The sequence below is a fragment of the Moschus berezovskii genome, chromosome 13, assembly GCF_049115385.1.
Source record: "Moschus berezovskii isolate FMDL1 chromosome 13, NW_MosBer_1.0, whole genome shotgun sequence".
Classification (NCBI taxonomy): Eukaryota; Metazoa; Chordata; class Mammalia; order Artiodactyla; family Moschidae; genus Moschus; species Moschus berezovskii.
This window is the reverse complement of record NC_142472.1, coordinates 65,340,797-65,361,381: the sequence shown is the minus strand read 5'-3', so window position 1 is coordinate 65,361,381 and position 20,585 is coordinate 65,340,797. Positions and strand designations below refer to the sequence as shown.

At 49.3% G+C, this 20,585-nt stretch overlaps 1 protein-coding gene and 1 non-coding gene across 4 annotated transcripts in view; both read left to right on the top strand.

Annotated features, from left to right (window-relative positions):
* Positions 1-20,117, top strand: part of THSD1 (thrombospondin type 1 domain containing 1) — a 30,813-nt gene extending 10,696 nt beyond the window's left edge. For 2 of the 3 annotated variants that reach the window (XM_055426189.2, XM_055426188.2), the window contains exons 4-5: positions 11,771-11,929; positions 18,495-20,117. In XM_055426189.2, coding sequence (XP_055282164.2) covers positions 11,771-11,929; positions 18,495-19,855 — 1,520 coding nt within the window. In that variant the 3' untranslated portion in view covers positions 19,856-20,117. The remainder of the gene's footprint in view (positions 1-11,770; positions 11,930-18,494) is intronic. The other variant, XM_055426190.2, reaches the window with a different exon arrangement.
* On the top strand, positions 16,831-16,957 carry LOC129556667 (U8 small nucleolar RNA). The gene has a single exon (XR_008686070.2). It is a non-coding gene; the product is annotated as a U8 small nucleolar RNA (small nucleolar RNA).
* Positions 20,118-20,585: the final 468 nt, after the last annotated feature.

Below are 20,585 nucleotides of genomic sequence, written 5' to 3'. Positions count from 1 at the left end.
TACATGCAGAGTACATCCGGAGAAGGCAATGGCAAGCCACTCCAGTATTCTTGCCTGGAGAGTCCCATGGATGGAGGAGCTTGATGGGCTGCAGTCCATGGGGTCGCTAGCGGTCGGACACGACTGAGCGACTTAACTTTCACTTTTTACTTTCACACATTGGAGAAGGAAATGGCAACCCACTCCGGTGTTCTTGCCTGGAGAATCCCAGGGACGGGGGAGCCTGGTGGGCTTCCGTCTATGGGTCACACAGAGTCGGACACGACTGAAGTGACTTAGCAGCAGCAGCAGCAGCAGAGTACATCATGAGGAATGCTGAGCTGGAAGAAGCACAAGCTGGAATCAAGATTGCCGGGAGAAATATTAATAACCTCAGATATGCAGATGACACCACCCTTATGGCAGAAAGTGAAGAGGAACTCAAAGCCTCTTGATGAAAGTGAAAGAGGAGAGTGAAAAGGTTGTCTTGAAGCTCAACATTCAGAAAACAAAGATCATGGCATCTGGTCCCATCATTTCATGGGAAATAGATGGGGTAACAGTGGAAACAGTGTCAGACTTTATTTTTTGGGCTCCAAAATCACTGCAGATGCTGATTGCAGCCATGAAATTAAAAGACACTTACTCCTTGGAAGGAAAGTTATGACCAACCTAGATAGTATATTAAAAAGCAGAGACATTACTTTGCCAACAAAGGTCCGTCTAGTCAAGGCTATGGTTTTTCCCGTGATCATGTATGGATATGAGAGTTGGACTGTGAAGAAAGCTGATCGCCGAAGAATTGATGCTTTTGAACTGTGGTGTTGGAGAAGACTCTTGAGAGTCCCTTGGACTGCAAGGAGATCCAACCAGTCCATCCTAAAGGAGTTCAATCCTGGGTGTTCATTGGAAGGACTGATGCTAAAGCTGAAACTGCCACCTCATGCAACGAGTTGACTCACTGGAAAAGACTCTGATGCTGGGAGGGATTGGGGGCGGGAGGAGAAGGGGACGACAGAGAATGAGATGGCTGGATGGCATCACCGACTCGATGGACATGAGTTTGAGTGAACTCCAGGAGTTGGTGATGGACAGGGAGGCCTGGCGTGCTGTGATTCATGGGGTCGCGTAGAGTCGGACACGACTGAGCGACTGAACTGAACTGAGTATTCCGTTGTATGTATATTGTTGTTGTTGTTCAGTCACTAAGTTGTCCAACTCTTTGTGACCCCATGGACTGCAGCACACCAGGGCTCTCTGTCTCTCACTATCCCAGAGATTGCCCAAGTTCATGTCCATTGAATTGGTGATGCTATCCAACCATCTCAACTTCTGCTGCCCTCTTCTCCTTTTGCCTTCAATCATTCCCAGAATCAGGGTCTTTTCTAGTGAGTTGGCTCTTTGCGTCAGGTAGCCAAAGTATCGGAGCTTCACCTTCAGCATCAGTCATTCCATTGAGTATTCAGGGTTTATTTCCTTTAGGATTGGCTGGTTTGATATGTAGCACATCTTTTTATCCATCTCTCGGTTGATGGACATCTAGGTTGCTTCCATGTCTTGGCTGTTGTGAATAGTGCTGCATAAACCTTGGGGTGCATATATCATTTTGAATTACAGTTTGCTCCTGGAGTGTGATTGCTGGGTCACATGGTAGTTCTAATTTTAGTTTTTTAAGGCATCTCCATACAGTTCTCCCTAGTGGTTGTACCAATTTACATTCCCACCAACAGTGTAGGAGGATTCTCTTTTCCCTGCACCTTTTCCAGCATTTATTATTTGTAGAGTTTTTGATGATAACCATTCTGCCAGGTGTGAAGTGATACCTCATTGAAGTTTAAGTTTGCGTTTCTCTAATAATTAGTGATATTGAGCATCTTTTCATGTGTTTATTGGTCATCTGTATATCTTCCTCGGAGAAATGTCTATTTCGATGTTCTGCACACTTTTTGATTGGGTTGTTTGTTTGATATTGAGCTACATGAGCGATTTGTATATTTTGGAGTCAGTTGCTTCATTTACAAATATTTTCTCCCATTCTCTGGGTTGGTTTTCATGTTGTTTATGGTTCCTTTTGCTGTGCCAAAGCTTTTAAGCTTAGTTAGGTCCCATTTGTTTATTTTTGTTTATATTTTCACTACACTAGGAGGTGGATCCAAAAAGATATTTCTGAAATTTATATCAAAGAGGGTCTGCCTGTGTCTTCCTCTAAGGATTTTACAGTAGCCCGTCTTGCATTTAGGTCTTTAATCCATTTTGAGTTTGTTTTTGTACGGTGTTAGAGAATGTTCTACTTTCATCCTTTTGTATGTATTTAAAGATTATATTATTACATCATATGGCAAGTCAGAATTCAAAGCTAAGTCCCAAGTTGTAGTGAGCAGTGTCGTGTTTCCTCTAGAGAGTGTCTTCAAGGTAGTCTCTCTGTTGTCTTGCGTCCCTTGTTATAAGAATGACACCTCTTTAGTGAGAGTTCACAGCCAGATTTCTAGAAACTTCTTCAGATTCTTAATTCTTTGCACAAAGAAGTAGGGTTACTACGTTTCCACCCAGGCCCCAGGCTCCTTTTTGCATTTCTTTCCCTTTTCCTGGGTGCAGGCCTGGTCTTGGCAAGAGGTTAATCCAGCAGAGATGTTCCCAATCACGTACACATTCCCTTATCTACTTTCCCACCAGGCCCTGTGCTCCCTGATGGCCCAGGCCTCTGAGGATCTTCGGTGCCCTACATGTTTCTTGCTCCAGATTTGCTCACTTCTCCTGAGAAATGCTTGTGACTCCGTCCCTACCACTGGTGCTTCCCTGCTTGTGGTTACCTCTCCAGCTTACGTTCCGTGGCCTGTTCCTTTGATGACTCCCCTACCAATACCCCTAACGCCCCTGCCTCGTCCTGATGCCCCTGCCAGCTGCCCTCTGCACGCAGGCAGAGCGGGGCCACTGGGGGCGCACGTGCCTCCACTCCTGCTGGACCCAGCGTACCACCCCCCGCTGCTCGCGCCCCTGCTGTTCTCTGCTCTGTTGGCTCTCCCCTGCTCGCCCCTGTCCTCACCCCCACCCCTGCCTCACGCTCAGAGCCCACTCAGCCACACAGAGCAGCTGGAAGCCATCAGGGACGTGCCTTCTCACTCTCCTACCGAGATCCCCATAAGCCTGCAGGCAGCCGTCCTGTCCTCTCCTTTGCTGTCCCCAGAGAAGCAGCGTCATTCCTCCAGTGTGAGGTCAGTCCTCCCCTCCTCTGGGGATCCCAGCCCTTCTGCTCTCTCCGGAACCTTCTGTTAATCGTGATTACCCTCCTCTCCTCCGTCTCTAACTGTCCCTTCTTTACTGGCTCATCCGCATCAACTTTGAGATGTCCTTAGTCATCTCATCTGAAAACAAAACACACTTGCCCCTCATCTCGTCATTCTCCCCAGAACACACCGTCTTCCTCTCGTCTTCCTTGTATAGCCCTGGGTCTTGAAAAAGTCACCTGTATTTTGGAGTTTGCTTCCTCACCCCCATTCATTTTGCAGCCCACTCCTGACTCACACGCCTGTCCTGAAAACGCTCTCATTAAAGCAGCCAGTGAATGACTTCTAGGTCCCCAAATCCAGGATGCTTCTCGTCGGTGTCTTTGCTGACCTTGATTAGACACCACTCTCGCCTTGTTTGCCTCCTGCCTCCCTGGCTGTTCCTTCAGGGCCTCCTTTGCCAGCCTCTTCTAGCACTCACTGCATCCCTTAAGCCTCGGACTCCTGAGTCTTCTGTTTGGCCTTCTGCATCTTCTGTGGGAACCTGTGCGTTTTTTCATTCTTCTCACAGTTGCTAGGTGATTGCTGTCCTGTTGCTGATGGCTCCAGGCTAGCGTCTCTCGCCTGCATCCAAGAGCTGAACAGCTGGCGTCCCCAGTTGTCTTCCAGGCCCCTCAAAAGCAGCGTGGAATTGGACACATCAGCTTACCCCTCAACACTGCTCCTCAGTTCAAGGCTCCACCCGTTTCTTTGTTTGAACCCCAAACTCAGGTGACTTCCTCTTCACCTCCTGTGAACTAATCACTCGGTCCTGTGGGTTTTGTCTCTTCACAAAATCCCTGAATCTCTCCACACGTCTTCATTTCCACCGACACCCCTTGCTCTAAGCCGCCATCATCTCTCAGCTGGACTCTGTTGGCTGTGCTGTGCAGCTTGTGGGATCTCAGTTCCCAGGGCGTGTGTGCTCGGTTGCTTCCATCCTGTCCGACTCTTTGCGACCCCATGGGGCTGTAGCCCACCAGGTTCCTCTGTCTGTAGGATTCTCCAGGCAAGAACGCTGGAGTGGGTTGCTATGCCCTCCTCCAGGGGATCTTCCCCACCCAGGGATCGAACCCACATCTCATCTCCTGCATTGGGAGGTGGGTTCTTTACCACTTGCGCCATCTGGGAAGCCCCCCCACCTGGACTCTTTTAATAGATCCCTCATTGTTTTCCCCCAGCCCCTTCATTCTCTCGAGGCAGCAGAGAGGGATTGTTGAAACTTCGGGTCATCTGAGGGCTGCTCTCTGGCTTGAAACTTGTCGATCACCTCACCTGACACCTCACCTGTGAGGGTGAGCATCCGTGCTCCCTCCGTGGCCAGCCGCCCCCACCCCCTACAGTCACCATCCGTGGGCTGGAGACCAGGTACCGCTCTGCCCACCTTCACTTGGTTACATTAGCCCATCCCCCAGATCTCCTCCTGGGTACTCTGCCTCGATCCCAGGCTTGGTAAACTCCCTGGTATAAACGGGCCCAGCATCCTTAGACCCGCCTTCGTGGCATTTGTCCCTCTGTCACTGCTTGTTAGTGTCTTTCTCCCCACATTTCCACACCTCCCTGAACTCCAGGCTGCAGAAGCTCATTTGGCGACAAAAGCCGACCTGTGCTGCCGTGAAGCTATTTATGATCTTTGCTTGGCCCACTGCATATGCCTGGCACATTAACAGGTGCTCACTGGCACATTAACAGGTGCTCACTGGCACATTAACAGGTGCTCAGTACATATTTAGTAAAGGGAAAGTTGTAGTCTGACGTGACAGGACTCAGCTAGGTGTCAGTGGAAAAACAATTACGTTAATTTAATCATTCAAGATGTGGTTGCTGTTTCAAAAGAAGTTGCTAAGAGGGGAAAAAAATTTTTTTAATTGAATTTAATGGAAACAAGGGCTTCCCAGGTGGCACTAGTGGTAAAGAACCTGCCTGCCAATGCAGGAAATGTAAGAGACTCAGGTTCAATCCCTGGGTCAGGAAGACCCCCCTGGAGAAGGAAGTGGCAACCCACTCCAATATTCTTGCCTGGGAAATCCCGTAGACAGAGGAGTCTGGTGGAGTACAGTCCATGGGGTCGGAGAGTCGGACACGACTGAGCACACACACAGTGGAAACAAACCATGGGCAGGCAAAGGAGTTCAGGCCACTTGATGAAAGACCTTGGGAGCAGGAGGTCTCTGTGTTGGTTCGTTCTTCCAGCTGCGGGGCTTCCCGCCGACTCCTCCACTGGTGTCTAAAGACTGAGTCCCCCCAGCAGCAGAGGGAAGACCCTGGAGTGGGGGGTGGGCAGAACAGGGAGTAGAGCTCTGTGTCCAGGCTGAGGGTGCTCAGGGTTCCCTATAGGGCTGCAGCCACTAGACACAATCAGGCAGTAGGGCTGGAAGGAGAACCTTGAGGGGCTAAACGATCCTGGAAACCCGAGATTCTCTCTCTCTGTGTGGCCACCCAGCAGAGGCTCTGCTTGGCTGGTCGATGAAATTTATGCTAGTGATGGAAACTCGGTGCCTTTGTGTTTCTAGTATAAAAGTTAATGACTAAACTCAAGTTCTTTTCATTTTCCATTTAAATGGCTGGCTTTGACCAGTAAAGACTGTCCTTGTTGCCAAATGGCATCATTCAGGGACCCCCCCACCCCATTGAGCCCACCATGAGCTGTGACTCATTGATGCACAATGAATTTCCCATCAGTTCCTTTTGAAAAGGGAAAATGGGTTTGATATGTTTGTCTGTTTTTCCAAATATGTCTTAGGACCTTAAACATGTACATACTAATTTATGGGAACAGGATAATGTCAAAAACAATTATTTGCAATCTTCCTTTATTCTACTCAGTGTGAATGTTTATGAGTTTCTCTGCAGAAATGTTATATGTATGGTTATAAGGTGCTGCGGGGGGAGTGTTAGTAATATCGGGCACAGGTGCTGCAGTAATATGCAAAAATCTAAATTGAGAAATTCTAAATTCTGGGCTCATCTGCCCCAGTGGTGTCAGATAAGGGATAATAGATTCTGTTTCTCAAGGCAAATATATATGTAATACATATATTTAGGGCTAAGTTGAGAAGTACTGGTAGAGAGTATAAATTCATAGTCATATAGTGTTTTTGACAAGTAAAAATTGTAAATATTTAGCACATAGTGTTCTTGATAATTTAAGTCTGTTGGCTGACTTCTTGTTTCCCTGATTCGTTGGCCTTGTTTTTCATTCCCAGCGTGACTGGACAAGAGCTTTTGTCAAGAATAGGAGTACTGTCGTCCTGTTACTGCTGTCTTATTTGCAGGTGCTTAATTACTGTTTCATCTTTAATTCTTTGCCAGAATCTTTTTAAACCACTCATCCAGTTAGTTTACCTAAACCTGGAAAATATAATTTAATATAAGCAGACCCTTAGAAGCTTTAATACTCTGCAGTTCTCTGACAGTGAAGGAACCAGTAAACCCTTCCACTTGGTGGAACTCCTGCTCTTCCTTTGGGATTTTTTAAGAATAGCTGACATACTCTATGTGACCATTTGGCATAATCACATTTATATAGTGAATACTTTGTGCCAAGAGCTGTTTTAGGTGCTTTACGAATATTAGCCCATTTAATCCTTATAATAACTGTATGAGTTAGGTTTATCTTATTGTCAACTATATAGGTAAAGAAAGGGAGGCATAGAAAAGTTAAGTAACTTTTCCAAGGTTGGTGGCTTAAAAACTACTGGTGATTAGACTGGCTTGAGCATTTTTTTTTTTTTTTTGGCTGTGCTGGGTCTTCATTGCCATGTGCAGGCTTTCTCTAGTTGTGGCAAGTAGGGGCTGATATCTGGTCGCAGTGCACAGGCTTTTCACTGCAGTGGCTTCTCTTGTTGCGGAGCACAGGCTCTAGGGTGCTGCCTCAGTAATTGTGTCACGCAGCCTTAGTTGCCCTGTGGCATGTGGAAGCTTCCTGGACCAAGGACCAAACCCATGTCCCCTGTATTGGCAGGTGGATTCTTAACCACTGGACCACCAGGGAAGTCCAGCATTTGCTATATTACCGATATTACATGCTGCCTGCTATACAGTCATCTATCAATCTAGATATTAAGTAATAGGAAACTTCTTGATTGAAAAAAAGTTCCAGTATTTTCCTCCTCACCTCATTGGTTCATCTTGTGCTGCCCACCCCTCTTGAAGACACCTTAACCACTTTGGAACCTGCTGGCCCAGGTATAAGCATGCGTGGTCTCATGTGAATGAGCCTGTGTCAGGCACAGAAAATCTGAACTGCTGATCCAAGAGTCTTTGCTCCCACGGCTGCTCTTAGCTACTCACTAAAGTCTCTTGAATTTTCTTATAAGCATGTTTTGCTTAGTTACATTAGACTCGTGAGCAAAATGTCTTGCAAATGTAAATATTTCCTACTCTTCAAATATGCCTGGAGTGAAAACAAATCTCCCTTTTCATATTCTGAACACATTTTGCTCATTCAGATTTAATATCCTATAGAGTGGCCTGTAAAGCATTTATCCTGGCCAAACAGGTTTGCTATGTAGTATGACGTATGGACATCTAAACAGGACAAAACAAACAGCCTGTCATTCATGAAGGAAGACTATTTAGAAAATTGGTCATCTTACTCTTCATTTCTACCACGTTTATTATAGCTATCCAGTCAGTCCCCATTTTGCTAAGTATTTTCTTCAGTGTTATTAAAAGAAATCTTTAGGGAACAGATAAAGTTATTTAAGGCATTAAAAATTTTGCCTGATTAAATTTGTTTATTGCTTTGAGTGATTTCTCTTGTTTTCTGTTTGATTAATTTGGTTTAGAAGTTTAAGAACTAAAACTTAGTGTAAATGTTTATTTTTTTCCAATGGCTAATGATCCTACCAGTCATGATTTTACTTTCAAAGGAAAAAGGCACATTTCATAATGAGATTTTGACATTAAGATTAATGCTTTTACCAGAACTTTGATTTTTTTTTTCTGGCTCCTACTAATGGAATTTTTGTTTTTGGTTTGACAAATGACTGTATATTTAAGTAATATTAAAAAGCAGAGACATTACTTTGCCAACCAAGGTCTGTCTAGTCAAGGCTATGGTTTTTCCAGTGGTCATGTATGGATGTGAGAGTTGGACTGTGAAGAAAGCTGATCGCCGAAGAATTGATGCTTTTGAACTGTGGTGTTGGAGAAGACTCTTGAGAGTCCCTTGGACTGCAAGGAGATCCAACCAGTCCATTCTGAAGGAGATCAGTCCTGGGTGTTCACTGGAAGGACTGATGCTAAAGCTGAAACTGCAATACTTTGGCCACCTCATGCGACGAGTTGATTCACTGGAAAAGACTCTGATGCTGGGAGGGATTGGGGGCGGGAGGAGAAGGGGACAACAGAGAATGAGATGGCTGGATGGCATCACCGACTCAATGGACATGAGTTTGAGTGAACTCTAGGAGTTGGTGATGGACAGGGAGGCCTGGCGTGCTGTGATTCATGGGGTTGCAAAGAGTCGGACACGACTGAGCGACTGAACTGAACTGAATATAAAGGGTGGGCTTCCCTGGTGGCTTAATGGTAAAGAGTCTGCCTGCCAATGCAAGAGATTTGGGTTCGATTCCTGGTTTGGGAAGATACCCTGGAGAAGGGAATGGCAACCTATTCCAGTGTTCTTGCCTGGAGAATCCCAGGGACAGAGGAGCCTGGTGGGCTACGTCCATAGGGTCACACAGAGTCAGACACAACTGAGCTACTCACATTTTCATTTTCACATTTTTTACCTTTTGTGATCTTAAATACAAGCACAAGAGAAGGATAAACCTATACATTGACTTAATTTGCCATTTAGAGGTCACAGTAGTGGAATTCCCAGGAGATTTTTCAGAAATAAATCACAGTACTTTAGCTCAGAGAGACTTACTAGGAGCTTCCAAAAGCTTTACAAGCACTGGAAGCTTAGCATCTGAACAGCTCTGAAGCTCGAGGACAAAGCTGGCTTGTTGTTCAGCCATTTGAGGAGCTGCAGTGTGATCTGGGAGACACAGAACCAATATTGTGTTCAGTTGGAACTCTGGATGGAACATAATTACCACACCTCACTTGACATTGGTCCAGGATACTGGTTTGTAATGCTCCCACTCTTGTGAAAATCCAAGGCTTTTAATTGCTGTAAAGAAGTCATATTCCATGACTCACTCCAAGGATTGCACCACTTGGCTCACCTGAGAACGTATCTGCCCTGCATGTTCTCCTTATGTTTTTGTAGTGCTTTGTAGACCCTTGACTGCATGATGAGTTTTTCTCCGTAATGATGAAGAGAGACTTTTATGCACAGGATGTTTTAGTGCCTAGTGTGGGCATGACCTGATAGATCTTGGGATTGGATGGGTGTTGACAGAGAAGGGACGTAGGATAATTATTTATAGGGGGTTATTCAATTATTCTACCTGGCAGTGATTGCATATATGCTTGGGGAAGAAGGTTGCATTTGCCAATCAATAATGACTGTGTTGGATGTGTTTTCTGTGTATTTTGAAGCTCTGATGTTAGCGCGTGCATGCTCAATCACTCAGATGTCTTGACTCTTTGCAAGCCCTCTGATGTTAGGCGCATCCCTGTTTAGGGTTGTTAAGTCTCCTTGCTGAATTGACCCTTTTATCATTATGTAAACATCTCTCTTTATCCCTGGTAATACTCCTTGTTCTGCAGTCTGGGCTTCCTTAGTGGCTCAGAGGGTAAAAAGCGTCTGCCTGCAATGCAGAACACCCAGGTTTGATCGATGGGTTGGGAAGATCCCCTGGAGAAGGCAATGGCAACCCACTCTGGTACTCTTGCCTGGAAAATCCCATGGACAGAGAAGCCTGGTAGGCTCCAGTCCATGGGGTCGCAAGGAGTCGGACACGACTGAGCGACTTCACTTTCTTTCTAATACTCCTTGTTCTGCAGTCTACTTTGTCTGATATTAATATAGCCACTGAGTTTTCTTTTCATTAATGTTTGTGAAATATAACTTCTTCTCTTCTTTTACTTTTAACCTGTTTCTGTATTTACACTTAAAGTGTGTTTCTTTTAAACAGCATATAGTTGTCATTTTTTTTTTTTTTTTGCCACACTGGGCAGCGCGCAGGTGTCTTAGTTCCCTGAGCAGGGATTGAACTCATGCCCCCTGCAGTGAAAGCGTGGAATCTTAACCACCAGACCACCAGGAAGTCCCTGGGTTATGCTTTTTTATCCAGCCTCACAGTCTTTGTCTTTTAGTTGGTCTTTAGATTATTTATGTTTAACATTATCACCATGTGGGGTCTTTGTGATATGCCACCCCTCCCCGCTGGTAGGAGCTCTGTGTCAGTCTCAGCCCTGGGTCTCCTCTCTAAGGGGGAAGCTTTCTCTTTTTCCATTCCTTGGCAGCACTAGGTCTCAGCTGGTGCTCTTAGAGTGACAGGGTTTCCCGCCCTGTCCCTAGTGGTTGGGGCTCTTGTTGACAGATGGAGAGGAGGATCTGGATGAGGTCTGTGTCTTTCCCACAGGCTGCTCCTCCCGTCCTTGGCTTCCACCTCAGGGAGGCTCTCTCCGGTCTTGAACCTACTCTCAGACCTCCTTGTGAACATCTGGTGAGCTCCGTGGGGCAGAGCCTGCCAGTGGGTACAGATCCCCCGTGGGTAGCGTGGCTCCCAGGGGTTCTGTATTAGCCTGCACCAGGCCTCTGGCAGTTCGTTACATTTTTTTTAAATTAATTAATTTATGGCTCTGCTGGCTCTTCGTTGCTGTGTGTGGATCTTCTCCGATGGCGGTGAGCTCTGCTCGGGCTTCTCATTGTCGTGCTTTCTCTTGTTGTGGAGCACGGGCTCTCGGGAGTGCAGGCTTCAGCAGTTGCAGCACGTGGGCTCAGTAGTTGTAGCTCACGGGCCTAGTGTGCGATCGTCCCAGACCAGGGGTCGAACCCATGTACCCTGCATGGGCAGGTGGATTCTTCACCACTGAGCCACCTGGGAAGCCCCTTCATTACCTTTTTAGATGACTCCTTTTCACCAGCTTGTGAGGTCTGGCATCTGCCCCAGGAAATAGTGTTTGCATCCTGGCTTTCCTTGGAGGAGTCTGTCTTTCCTTATAATTCAGGCCATTTGGTTGTCCTGTGACCTTTGCTGTCTGATGGGTTCTAGCATGGTTGCTATTTTATAAATTATATAGGCTTCCCTGGTGGCTCAGATGGTAAAGAATCCGCCTGCAATGCAGGAGACCTGGGTTTGATCTCTGGGTCAGGAAGATCCCCTGGAGAAAGGAATGGCCACCCACTCCAGTGTTCTTGCCTGGAGAATCCCAGGGACGGAGGAGCCTGGTGGGCTACAGTCCTTGGGGTCACACAGAGTCAGACACGACTGAACTCCTCACATTTTCACTTTCCTTTGTTGTAAGGGTAGCAGCAGTATTCCGGCTTTGCCCATCTTTGGGAATGTTCCGCGTTACTGACTTTTCATGGCCTGAGATTTGAGTTTTGCCGCTTCCTTTGGGAGCGCTAACATTCTGATTCTCCAAGTGAGTTAGCATTAAAAGCCTGGCCGCTGTCCTTGCAGAAACTTGGGGGCTGTGGCAGCCGTGGAGCCAGTGTAGCGCCTCGTGCGGGGACGGTGTCAGAGAGCGTCGCCGCGTGTGCCTGACCTCCTCCCCCTCCCGACCTGGCTGCCCCGGGATGTCCTCGGAGACCTCCCCGTGTTCCCTGGAGGACTGTGCTGGTAGGTATCCATCCTCCCCCCTGAGCCTCTCCCGGAGGGGCTGCCGCACTCAGGCCTGCCTGGCAGCCTCCAGTCTGAGTTCAGGAGTGGACTCAACTGCATTGTCGCTGCTGCTGGCTGTACGGACTCTGTGCCCCTCAGTGTGTCTATAGCAGGGGCTGGCTTGCCAGCAAGATGACCAGGGACTTAACACTGTCAAAAATGGGAACATGACAAGGACATCGGTCTAAATCGAAGGTTCAGACATACAAAATCATTTTTAAAAATGCAAAAAATGGAAGGGATGATCATTTCTTCCCAAGATTTCTTGCTGTTTCTCCTTCCTTTAACTTCTCTCTATCAAAACTGCGGGGAAACATTAAAAAATTGGTTTTCTCCTCCTCATCTCCAAGAAGTCCCGGGGAACCCTATAGACCAGTTGTCCAAAATGGGGCAAGACGCCATGCCTTATCCCCTGAAGGACCCTATTTTATTCTTTACTTCCCTGCCCAGGAGGAGAAGGTGGGGCATTTCACATTATCATCACCTGGAGACTGGCCCATCCTTCATCCTCCCGAGCGTCTCGAAGGCCCACACCAGCATGCTCAGTGAGGACCTGATGCGGATGGTCTGTGGTGGGTGCTCAGGTCGCTCAGCTGGGTTTTCCGCAGCTTATGGAGCTGAATCCCATTCATTTCCCACACGTTACAGTAAAAAGGAATCTTTGCTCTTTGCACACACCATCCCCCATCTGAGACACAGCCAGCTCCCCATTTAGTCGACCAGCCTTTGCTCTGGTCCTGACCCTTAGGTGAGACCCCTCTCTCCAGCCCTGACTTCTTCCATTCTCCAACCCCAGGTTGAAAACCATCCCCGGTTCCCGTCCCTTTGGGACCTGGAGGAGTTAGCTGTTTTCTGTGTTTGATCTCAGAGCACCTTGTTGAGCAAAGCACCAGCATCTGGCAGCACCTTGACCGGTGGCCCCACCTGTGACCTTCCAGAATCCTGCTGTCTCCTCTTTGCAGCCACTGCTGTAGGCCTTGTTCCCTGCATCCAGCATCCTAAGCCCGTTCTCTCTTCTGTGATTTTCCTATTACAGCTTCAGACGCAGGCTCTCCTCCCAGCCCCCAGCTTTCCCCTCCTCTTTCATCAGCCCTGGGCCCCACCCCAAATCTGTTTCCCCAGTTGTGTCTTATACTGCCTTCTAAGGCTTTCTTCTCCATCTGCCCTTGTCTTTGTAAGTCCCCTTACTCTCCATAGCTCCTGCCTTTTTTTCTGGGAGGGCATGCTGTGTTAAGCTGTTCCATCTAGAGATACTCAAATGAATTAAAAATCAGCTGCCCCTGACTTCTACTGCAACTTTACCAACGACAGCAATATCAACCATTTATTACACTCACTCAAAACTCATAATAATTCTACAAGACAAGGATTCTTATGCTGGGCTTGGATCTTGCGAGCTTGATGCTGCCAGGCATTAAGTGCCTTGCATGTATAAAGTCCGTCCGTCATTATCTCCATATACAGGTAAGAACTTTGTAGCAGAGAGAGGATAAGCCACCTGCCCAAGAACATAGAGCTAGAAAGCAAGGGACTAAATCTGGCCTCACCCTAAGCTCCCTAACTTGAATACTTTGCCTCTATATATTACAGGTCAGTCTAGCTTTCTAAAAGCATTCTGGAATTAGTAATCAGTTTTTGCAGCTGTGTGGTATTATTTCATGTTCTGGCATCATAATCTCTTTAATCCTGGGTGCGAACTAGAAATGTGTGCGTTATAAATTAGCAAAAAGGGTAAGTGTTACAGACACCCCTGCTTCTACTATCAGTGGTCCTCAGATAAATGCTCATGTGGATAAAAATGATCATTTCTCCTGAGTGTTTCTGTCTCCGGTTTAGGCTGTTTTCCACTCCTTGGAAGTGTAAAGACCTGTTTGCAGGCTGCTTAGCATCAGGAAGCTCTCCTTCACTTCAGGGAAAGAAGAGATGAGGCAGAGATGGGTGAGGTCAGCACCTCTGGGGCTTCTCCAGCTGTGGTTTTAAAGGATTCCAACCAGAGTCCAGGGTGACAGCTAAGAGGTCTGTCATGTACTTTGGCACTGGTGGGGCAGCCGCTGCAGACGAAGACATGATCAGCCAGGAAACAGATCTTTCATCATGCAACTATTTTCACTCGTTTGAAAGTCTGGAGCTCTGTTTGGTTTTGAAAGGCTGTTTTTCTGCCAGGGTCTGAGTGAAGTTCTGCATTAACTTGGCCCCTCTTGTTCACCGCAGCAGTGGGTGGATCCAGGTGCCATGTACCCACATTCCATCAGATGGGATGTTGAACATTTTGTTACGGCCTTTAAAATAATGAATCAGTTACTGAATTTAACATTGATTGAGTACCAGCTCTGTGCCAGTTATTGACTGGAGTTGGAAATATATAGGTAAGCCATGTCTCTCTTGTCTGGAAAGGGCATATGATATAGTAACTTAGACACCGAAGCCTGCGTAGCATCCAGTACAACAGAAGATATCCACAGCAAGCTGGGAACAATCCAGGCTGGGAACACCTCTCTTCTTGGAAGAAGTGATATGTGAGCTGAAGTTTGAAAGCTAAATAAGTGTCACCTGGTGAAGTAGGTGAGAAAGGGAGTTTTAGCAAAGGGAGCAATGGATGAAAGCTTGGCAAGTGATGGACACCTTAAGAAGCCCAGAGAACTGACAACAGTTTGATGTGGCTGGAGGACAGTGTCAGGAAGGAGGGATAAAAATGAGGCTGGTCAGGGGGATTCCCTGGCAGTCCAGTGGTTAGGACTCAGTGCTTTCACTGCCAAGGGCCTGGGTTCAATCCCTAGTCAGGGAACTAAGATGTTGCAAGCTGCGTAGCGCTGCAAAACACACACACACAATAAGGCTGGACAAGCCAGATCCTGAGGGCCCTTGAAAGATTGGAACCTGTACTGTAGAGGGCTCTTTCTGCTGCAGTGTGAAGTAGAAATCAGAAGGGGCAGGAATGGCTGCAGGGAGGCCTGTTAAAAGAGTTTGTCAGTGACCCAAGGTGGTGGGATGCGGAGGAGAGGATTTAGCAACTCTGGAGTGGCAAGCGTGGTGAGGGGAGCATCCTGGGTGAAACCTAGGATTCTGTTGCTGGCAATTGCATGTACAGGACACTGTTCCCTTGAGATACATCAGAGGAGGCGCAGGCTCTGGGGGAAGGTGCTGAGTCCTGGGTGTGTGGAGGTAGATGTTTGGTGGGACATAGATGGAGAGAGCAGAGCTAGTAGGACCAGAATGGGATCTGACTCTTCGCCGGCTCAAAGTTCATGCTCTTGTCTCCAAATTAGCTAACTGTTGAAACCAAGAGGAGAAGCAGTCACAGGAAGGGTCAGACAGGAGCCGATGCTGCAAAGCTCAAGGACTATCAAGACGGAGCTCCTTGGCTAGTAGATCTTAATGACTTCCAGTCGGAGGTGGCCCACTGGAAGCCTGGGGGCAGGGGGCAGGAGCCAGAGGGGGTGACCTGGAAGCTGTAAGTCAGCACACACGGACCCCTCTTTCTGTAGGTTCAGCCAGGAAGACAAGCAAGGTACATCTGTAGCAGTAGTCAGAGTTCTCGGAAGGTCTTTGAGAAGAGCTGGAGCATGTTTCTGTGGAGCTTCTCCTCCAGGAGAAGCTGGCGATAACTGGTGCAGAGGGAGAGTCCCCCTGGAGAAGGGTGGCCCAGAGCACACTTGGTGGACTCATCCTTATGGGAAGACACTGCTCCTCCTAATTCCCTAGAGGAAGAGGTAAACAGAGGTGTGGCGGCTGCTCAGTTCATGCGGGAGGGGAGGATGGCAGAAGAAGCCAGGCCTGCGCTTGCTTGATAGCTTCTCATCTTCATGCTCTAGCAGACCACCGAGGAAGAGGGTGAATGGGGCAACTTCCAAGCAGTGAGGGCGAGGAGCGACGAGAGAGCAGGTTAGGCACCCATGGCAGGATTGTGGGCGGCCAGGTTTGGGTGCTGTCAGTACACAGAGGCACTGGCCTGCATGGTGCGTTATTTTCTCTACCAGGGCTCAGGGCCTGGGTGTTGCAGCTGAGACTCCACAGGTCTGGATTCATCTAGGAATGGACTTACGCTGCAGAGCAGGGGAAGGGGTATAGCTCTGTATTAGAATTCAGAGAATTGAGATTATCGGAAGGAGAAGGGTTTAAGTGAGGGATCCTCGGTGCAGGGAGAGAAGTGAGAGCAGAAAGTGACTGGAGGAAGGGGAGACACTGGAGGGGTTGGAGAATCAGATTTTGCAGTGAGGCTGAATACCCAGCATAGGAATCATGAGTGAGAGAAGGAAGGAGACAGCCAGAAGTGGGCTCAGAAGGTGAAGACTTCGGGAGAAGACCACCTACAGACAGTGGGAAGGGACGACAGCTTGGGAGGACACAGAATGGTCCCAGCTCTGGGATGGGGAGGGAGACTGGACCTGGGTGCCGCTGACCGATGACTGCCTGGAAGTGGGGAGATTACAAGAGTTGAGGGAGGGGAAGCGGGGTGTCTGGGCATGGGCGTCAGAAGAGTAGAACTTCTACACGGAGGTGAAAGAGTTGGTTGAGATGGCAGCCAGGGATGAGGAGGCTGAGGGACACGCCCTGCCGCTGGCTCTGCTTCTAATAAAGCTCCCACCCAGGAGTGGGTGGAGGAGGCTGTGCCCTGCGGGAGGGCCCATCCTCAGGTCAGGCAAGGAGATGAACAGTGTTTTGTGGAAAGTTTCTGGATGGTGAGGTCTTTGGCTATAGGTGTCTCATAGGGTGCAGTGGAAAGGGGAGGGGAGCATTGGGGATGGGTCCAGGAGATGACTCACGGAGCTGGGGATACGACTGGGGAAGAGAGACACCGGATGAAACCAGCACAGCGTTGTGGCTGTGAAGCAATTACCCTCCAATTAAAAATAAAAAAATCATCCGGTAGGCTAATCCTTACCTCCCCTTTTGGAGGGCAGAATAGTATGTGGTCATTGGAGCTCGCATGATTTGTGATTATGGCTCTGTCGGATCACGACTTGCAAGACCCTGATTGCTCCTGATACATACATTAACTAGTTAAAAAAGAAAAGAGAGAGGGGACAGGTGACTGGAAGGGCTTAAATGATGGACAGTGGCCTAAGAGTTGAAAGAGAGGTCCTGCCAGGTGGAACTGGGTGGTCTCAGGTTCCTGGGTACTTTAGTGGCAGTACAGGCTGAGGTCCCAGGTGACGTCTGAGTCTTGGTGAAATGTTTTGATGACTGTGGGACACACCAGATTGAAAGACCAGGGAAGAAGGAGGAAAATCAGCGCCGCATGGAAGGGAGGGAGGAGATAGAGAGCTGAGAAAGCAGAAGTGGGAAAACAGAGGCTCCAGTTCCTAGAAAAGGCAGTTCCTGGACATGGAGAGAAAAACTGAGTTGTAGTATATTGCCAAAAGACCTGTTTTCACCTATTTTTCTTGAGATGTGCACATGTGCTGCAACCTGCCTGAATTACTTTGCATTTCAAGTGTTATTGGAAATTTTCCAACGTGTATCTCAAAGGTACATTTAACTGTCGATATCCCATGTTTACCTTGCTCCTGTGCTCAGTCGTGTCCGACTCTTTGCAACCCTTTGGACTATAGCCTCTCAGGCTCCTCTGTCCAAGGAGTTTTTCAAGAATACTGGAGTGGGTTGCCGTTTCCTCCTCCAGGGGATCTTCCCCACCCAGGGATTGAACCCACATCTCCTAAGTCTCCTGCATTGCACACAGATTCTATACCACTGAGCCATTGGGGAAGCCCATATTTACCTTAAGTGAAAAACCTTGATTTTTCACCTTAAAACACTCCTCCTGAGGCTTCTATGTAGAAATTTGGGCTCAAGTGTCAGCAGACGCTGAGTGTGGCCAGGAGCCACCCTGTTGTGGCCCATTTGGTAACCGCACTTCTTTCTACGGGTCTCTGTTGTTCAGTTTGACTTAAGTTGTCTGTAGACATATGTAGGACCAGAAGTCCTGCTGCTGCTGCTAAGTCACTTCAGTCGTGTCCGACTCTGTGTGACCCCATAGACGGAAGCCCACCAGGCTCCCCCGTCCCTGGGATTCTCCAGGCAAGAACACTGGAGTGGGTTGCCATTTCCTTCTCCGATGTGTGAAAGTGAAAAGTGAAAGTGAAGTCGCTCAGTCGTGTCGACCCTCAGCGACCCCACAGACCGCAGCCTACCAGGCTCCTCCATCCATGGGATTTTCTAGGCAAGCGTACGGGAGTGGCTTGCCATTGCCTTCTCCAACCAGAAATCCTAGTCCTTGTTTATTTCACTTCTTTCTTTAACTGCTAAATAATTAGATTAAGCCACCCTTAGACCTGTCTGCAATGCAGGAGACCTGGGTTCAATCCCTGGGTCGGGAAGATCCCTTGGAGAAGGAAATGGCAACCCACTCCAATATTCTTGCCTGGAGAATCCCATGAACGGAGGAGCCTAGTGGGCTACAGTCCACGGGGTTGCAAAGAGTCGGACACGACTGAGCGACTTCACCCTTAGACCTTAGACCCACGCAGAGAGAACGATACCAGGGGATGCATTTGTTGTTGTTGTTTTTTTTTTTTTTTGGTAGCTTTCCAACCATCCAGCCCATCTCCGCTGCAGCCCCAGGCTCCCGTGAAGTCCAACAACGTCGTGACGGTCACCGGCATATCCCTGTGCCTGTTCATCATTGTGGCCACCGTGCTCATCACGCTCTGGCGGAAGCTGGGCCGCGCCCCCAAGTGCAGCACGCCCGCCCGCCACAACTCGATGCACGGGCCGGGCTGCCGGAAGAACTCGGACGAGGAGAACATCTGTGAGCTGAGCGAGCCGCGCGGCAGCTTCTCGGACGCGGGGGACGGGCCGGCGGGGAGCCCCGGGGACCCGGGCATCCCGCTGACCTACCGGCGGAGCGTGCCGGCGCCCCCCGACGACGAGGCCTCGGGGAGCGAGAGCTTCCAGGCCAACGCCCAGAAGATCATCCCGCCGCTGTTCAGCTACCGCCTGGCCCAGCAGCAGCTGAAGGAGATGAAGAAGAAAGGCCTGACGGAGACCACCAAGGTGTACCACGTGTCCCAGAGCCCGCTGACGGACACGGCCATCGATGCCGCCGCCGCCGCCGCCGCCGCGCCCCCCGGGGCGTCCGAGAGCCCCGAGGAGGCCACGGCCGGCAAGTTCCGCATCAAGTCCCCGTTCCTGGAGCTCCCCCCGGCGGTGGGCGCCGCAGACAGGCCCGCCGCGCGGCCGGACCACCCGCGCTCGGCGGCCAGCTGCGCCGTCAGCCCCAGCCAGACCCTCCTGCGCAAGTCGCAGGGGAGGAGCCTCCCGCGCGGGTCCCACTTCCGCAGGACGGCGAGCTTCCACGAGGCCAGGCAGGCCCGGCCGTTCCGGGAGCGCAGCCTGTCCACGCTGACCCCTCGGCCGCCCGCCGCCCACGGCCCCAGGGCCCGGACCTGGGGCCAGGCCGGAGAACGAGGCCGGCCCCCGAGCCGCGGCGCTGCCCTGTTCCCGGAGAAACGGGACCATGGCCCAGGGGCAGCGGGGGCCAGCGGTCCCTTAAGCCCTCTCCCCAAACCCCACTCCCTGGGACCGCCCCCGAGGAAGCCGGACCTGGGGGATCGCCAGGCCGGATTCGTGGGGGCCGCTGAGAGACCCGAGCCTCCCCGGGCTCGGAGGGGGCCGTCCCCCAGTCACAGGAGTGTCTCAAGGAAGCAGCCTTCCCCGCCGGCGCCCAAAGATGGTTACCAGAGGGTCAGCCCTCTGAGCCCTTCTCAGGGCAGAAAAGACAAGTGTCAGAGCTTCCCCGCCCACCCGGAGTTCGCCTTCTATGACAACACGTCCTTCGGCCTCACCGAGGCAGAGCAGCGGATGCTGGATCTCCCGGGATACTTTGGGTCAAATGAAGAGGATGAGACTACAAGTACGCTGAGTGTGGAAAAGCTGGTTATCTAGACCGACATCACCCCCTGAGACTTCACACAGCGGGGTCCTGGGCCCAGATCCAGGGATCGGCTGCTTACAGTGTTCTGTGGACTCTTTAGTGTGGACTCTTTTTAGTAAAGCAGGACAGGATGTGGGGAGGTGGCAACTCACAAGTGTGCACGTGTGTTTCAGTTCATAAGAAGTAATTTATCTCAAACTTTTTCCTTCCTTAGCCTGTTTCTGTCAGCTTATCACTGCTAACTATGATAATAAAATTTAAACAAGAGCAAAATAGGGCTCAGTCTCTCATGTATGAAAAACGACAAGATACAGCCTGTGAGTGTGAAATGCTATGAATACTTCGTTGGCGGCTTCCAACTGGAAACACATCTGAGCGTTTCAGCTGTAAGAAGTGCTGGAACAAAGTAAGCTCACTAATACAACTGTGAATTGTAATTTACTAAGTTATAAACACTTGAGAATTTGACTCCTGCACAGGTGATATTGAATATTTGGCTGATTGTCAATGATGGCTATTTCTAGGCTACCTAGAAATTATGATACCATAGATATTTCAGAATAGCTTTCAGGCTAGAATTGGGTGATGTCTGAGCCTCCCTCGTGACTCAGATGGTAAAGAATCTGCCTGCAATTCAGGAGACCTGGGTTCAATCCCTGGATTGGGAAGATCCCCTGGAGAAGGAAATGGCTACCCACTCCAGTATTCTTGCCTGGAGAATCCCATGGACAGAGGAGCCTG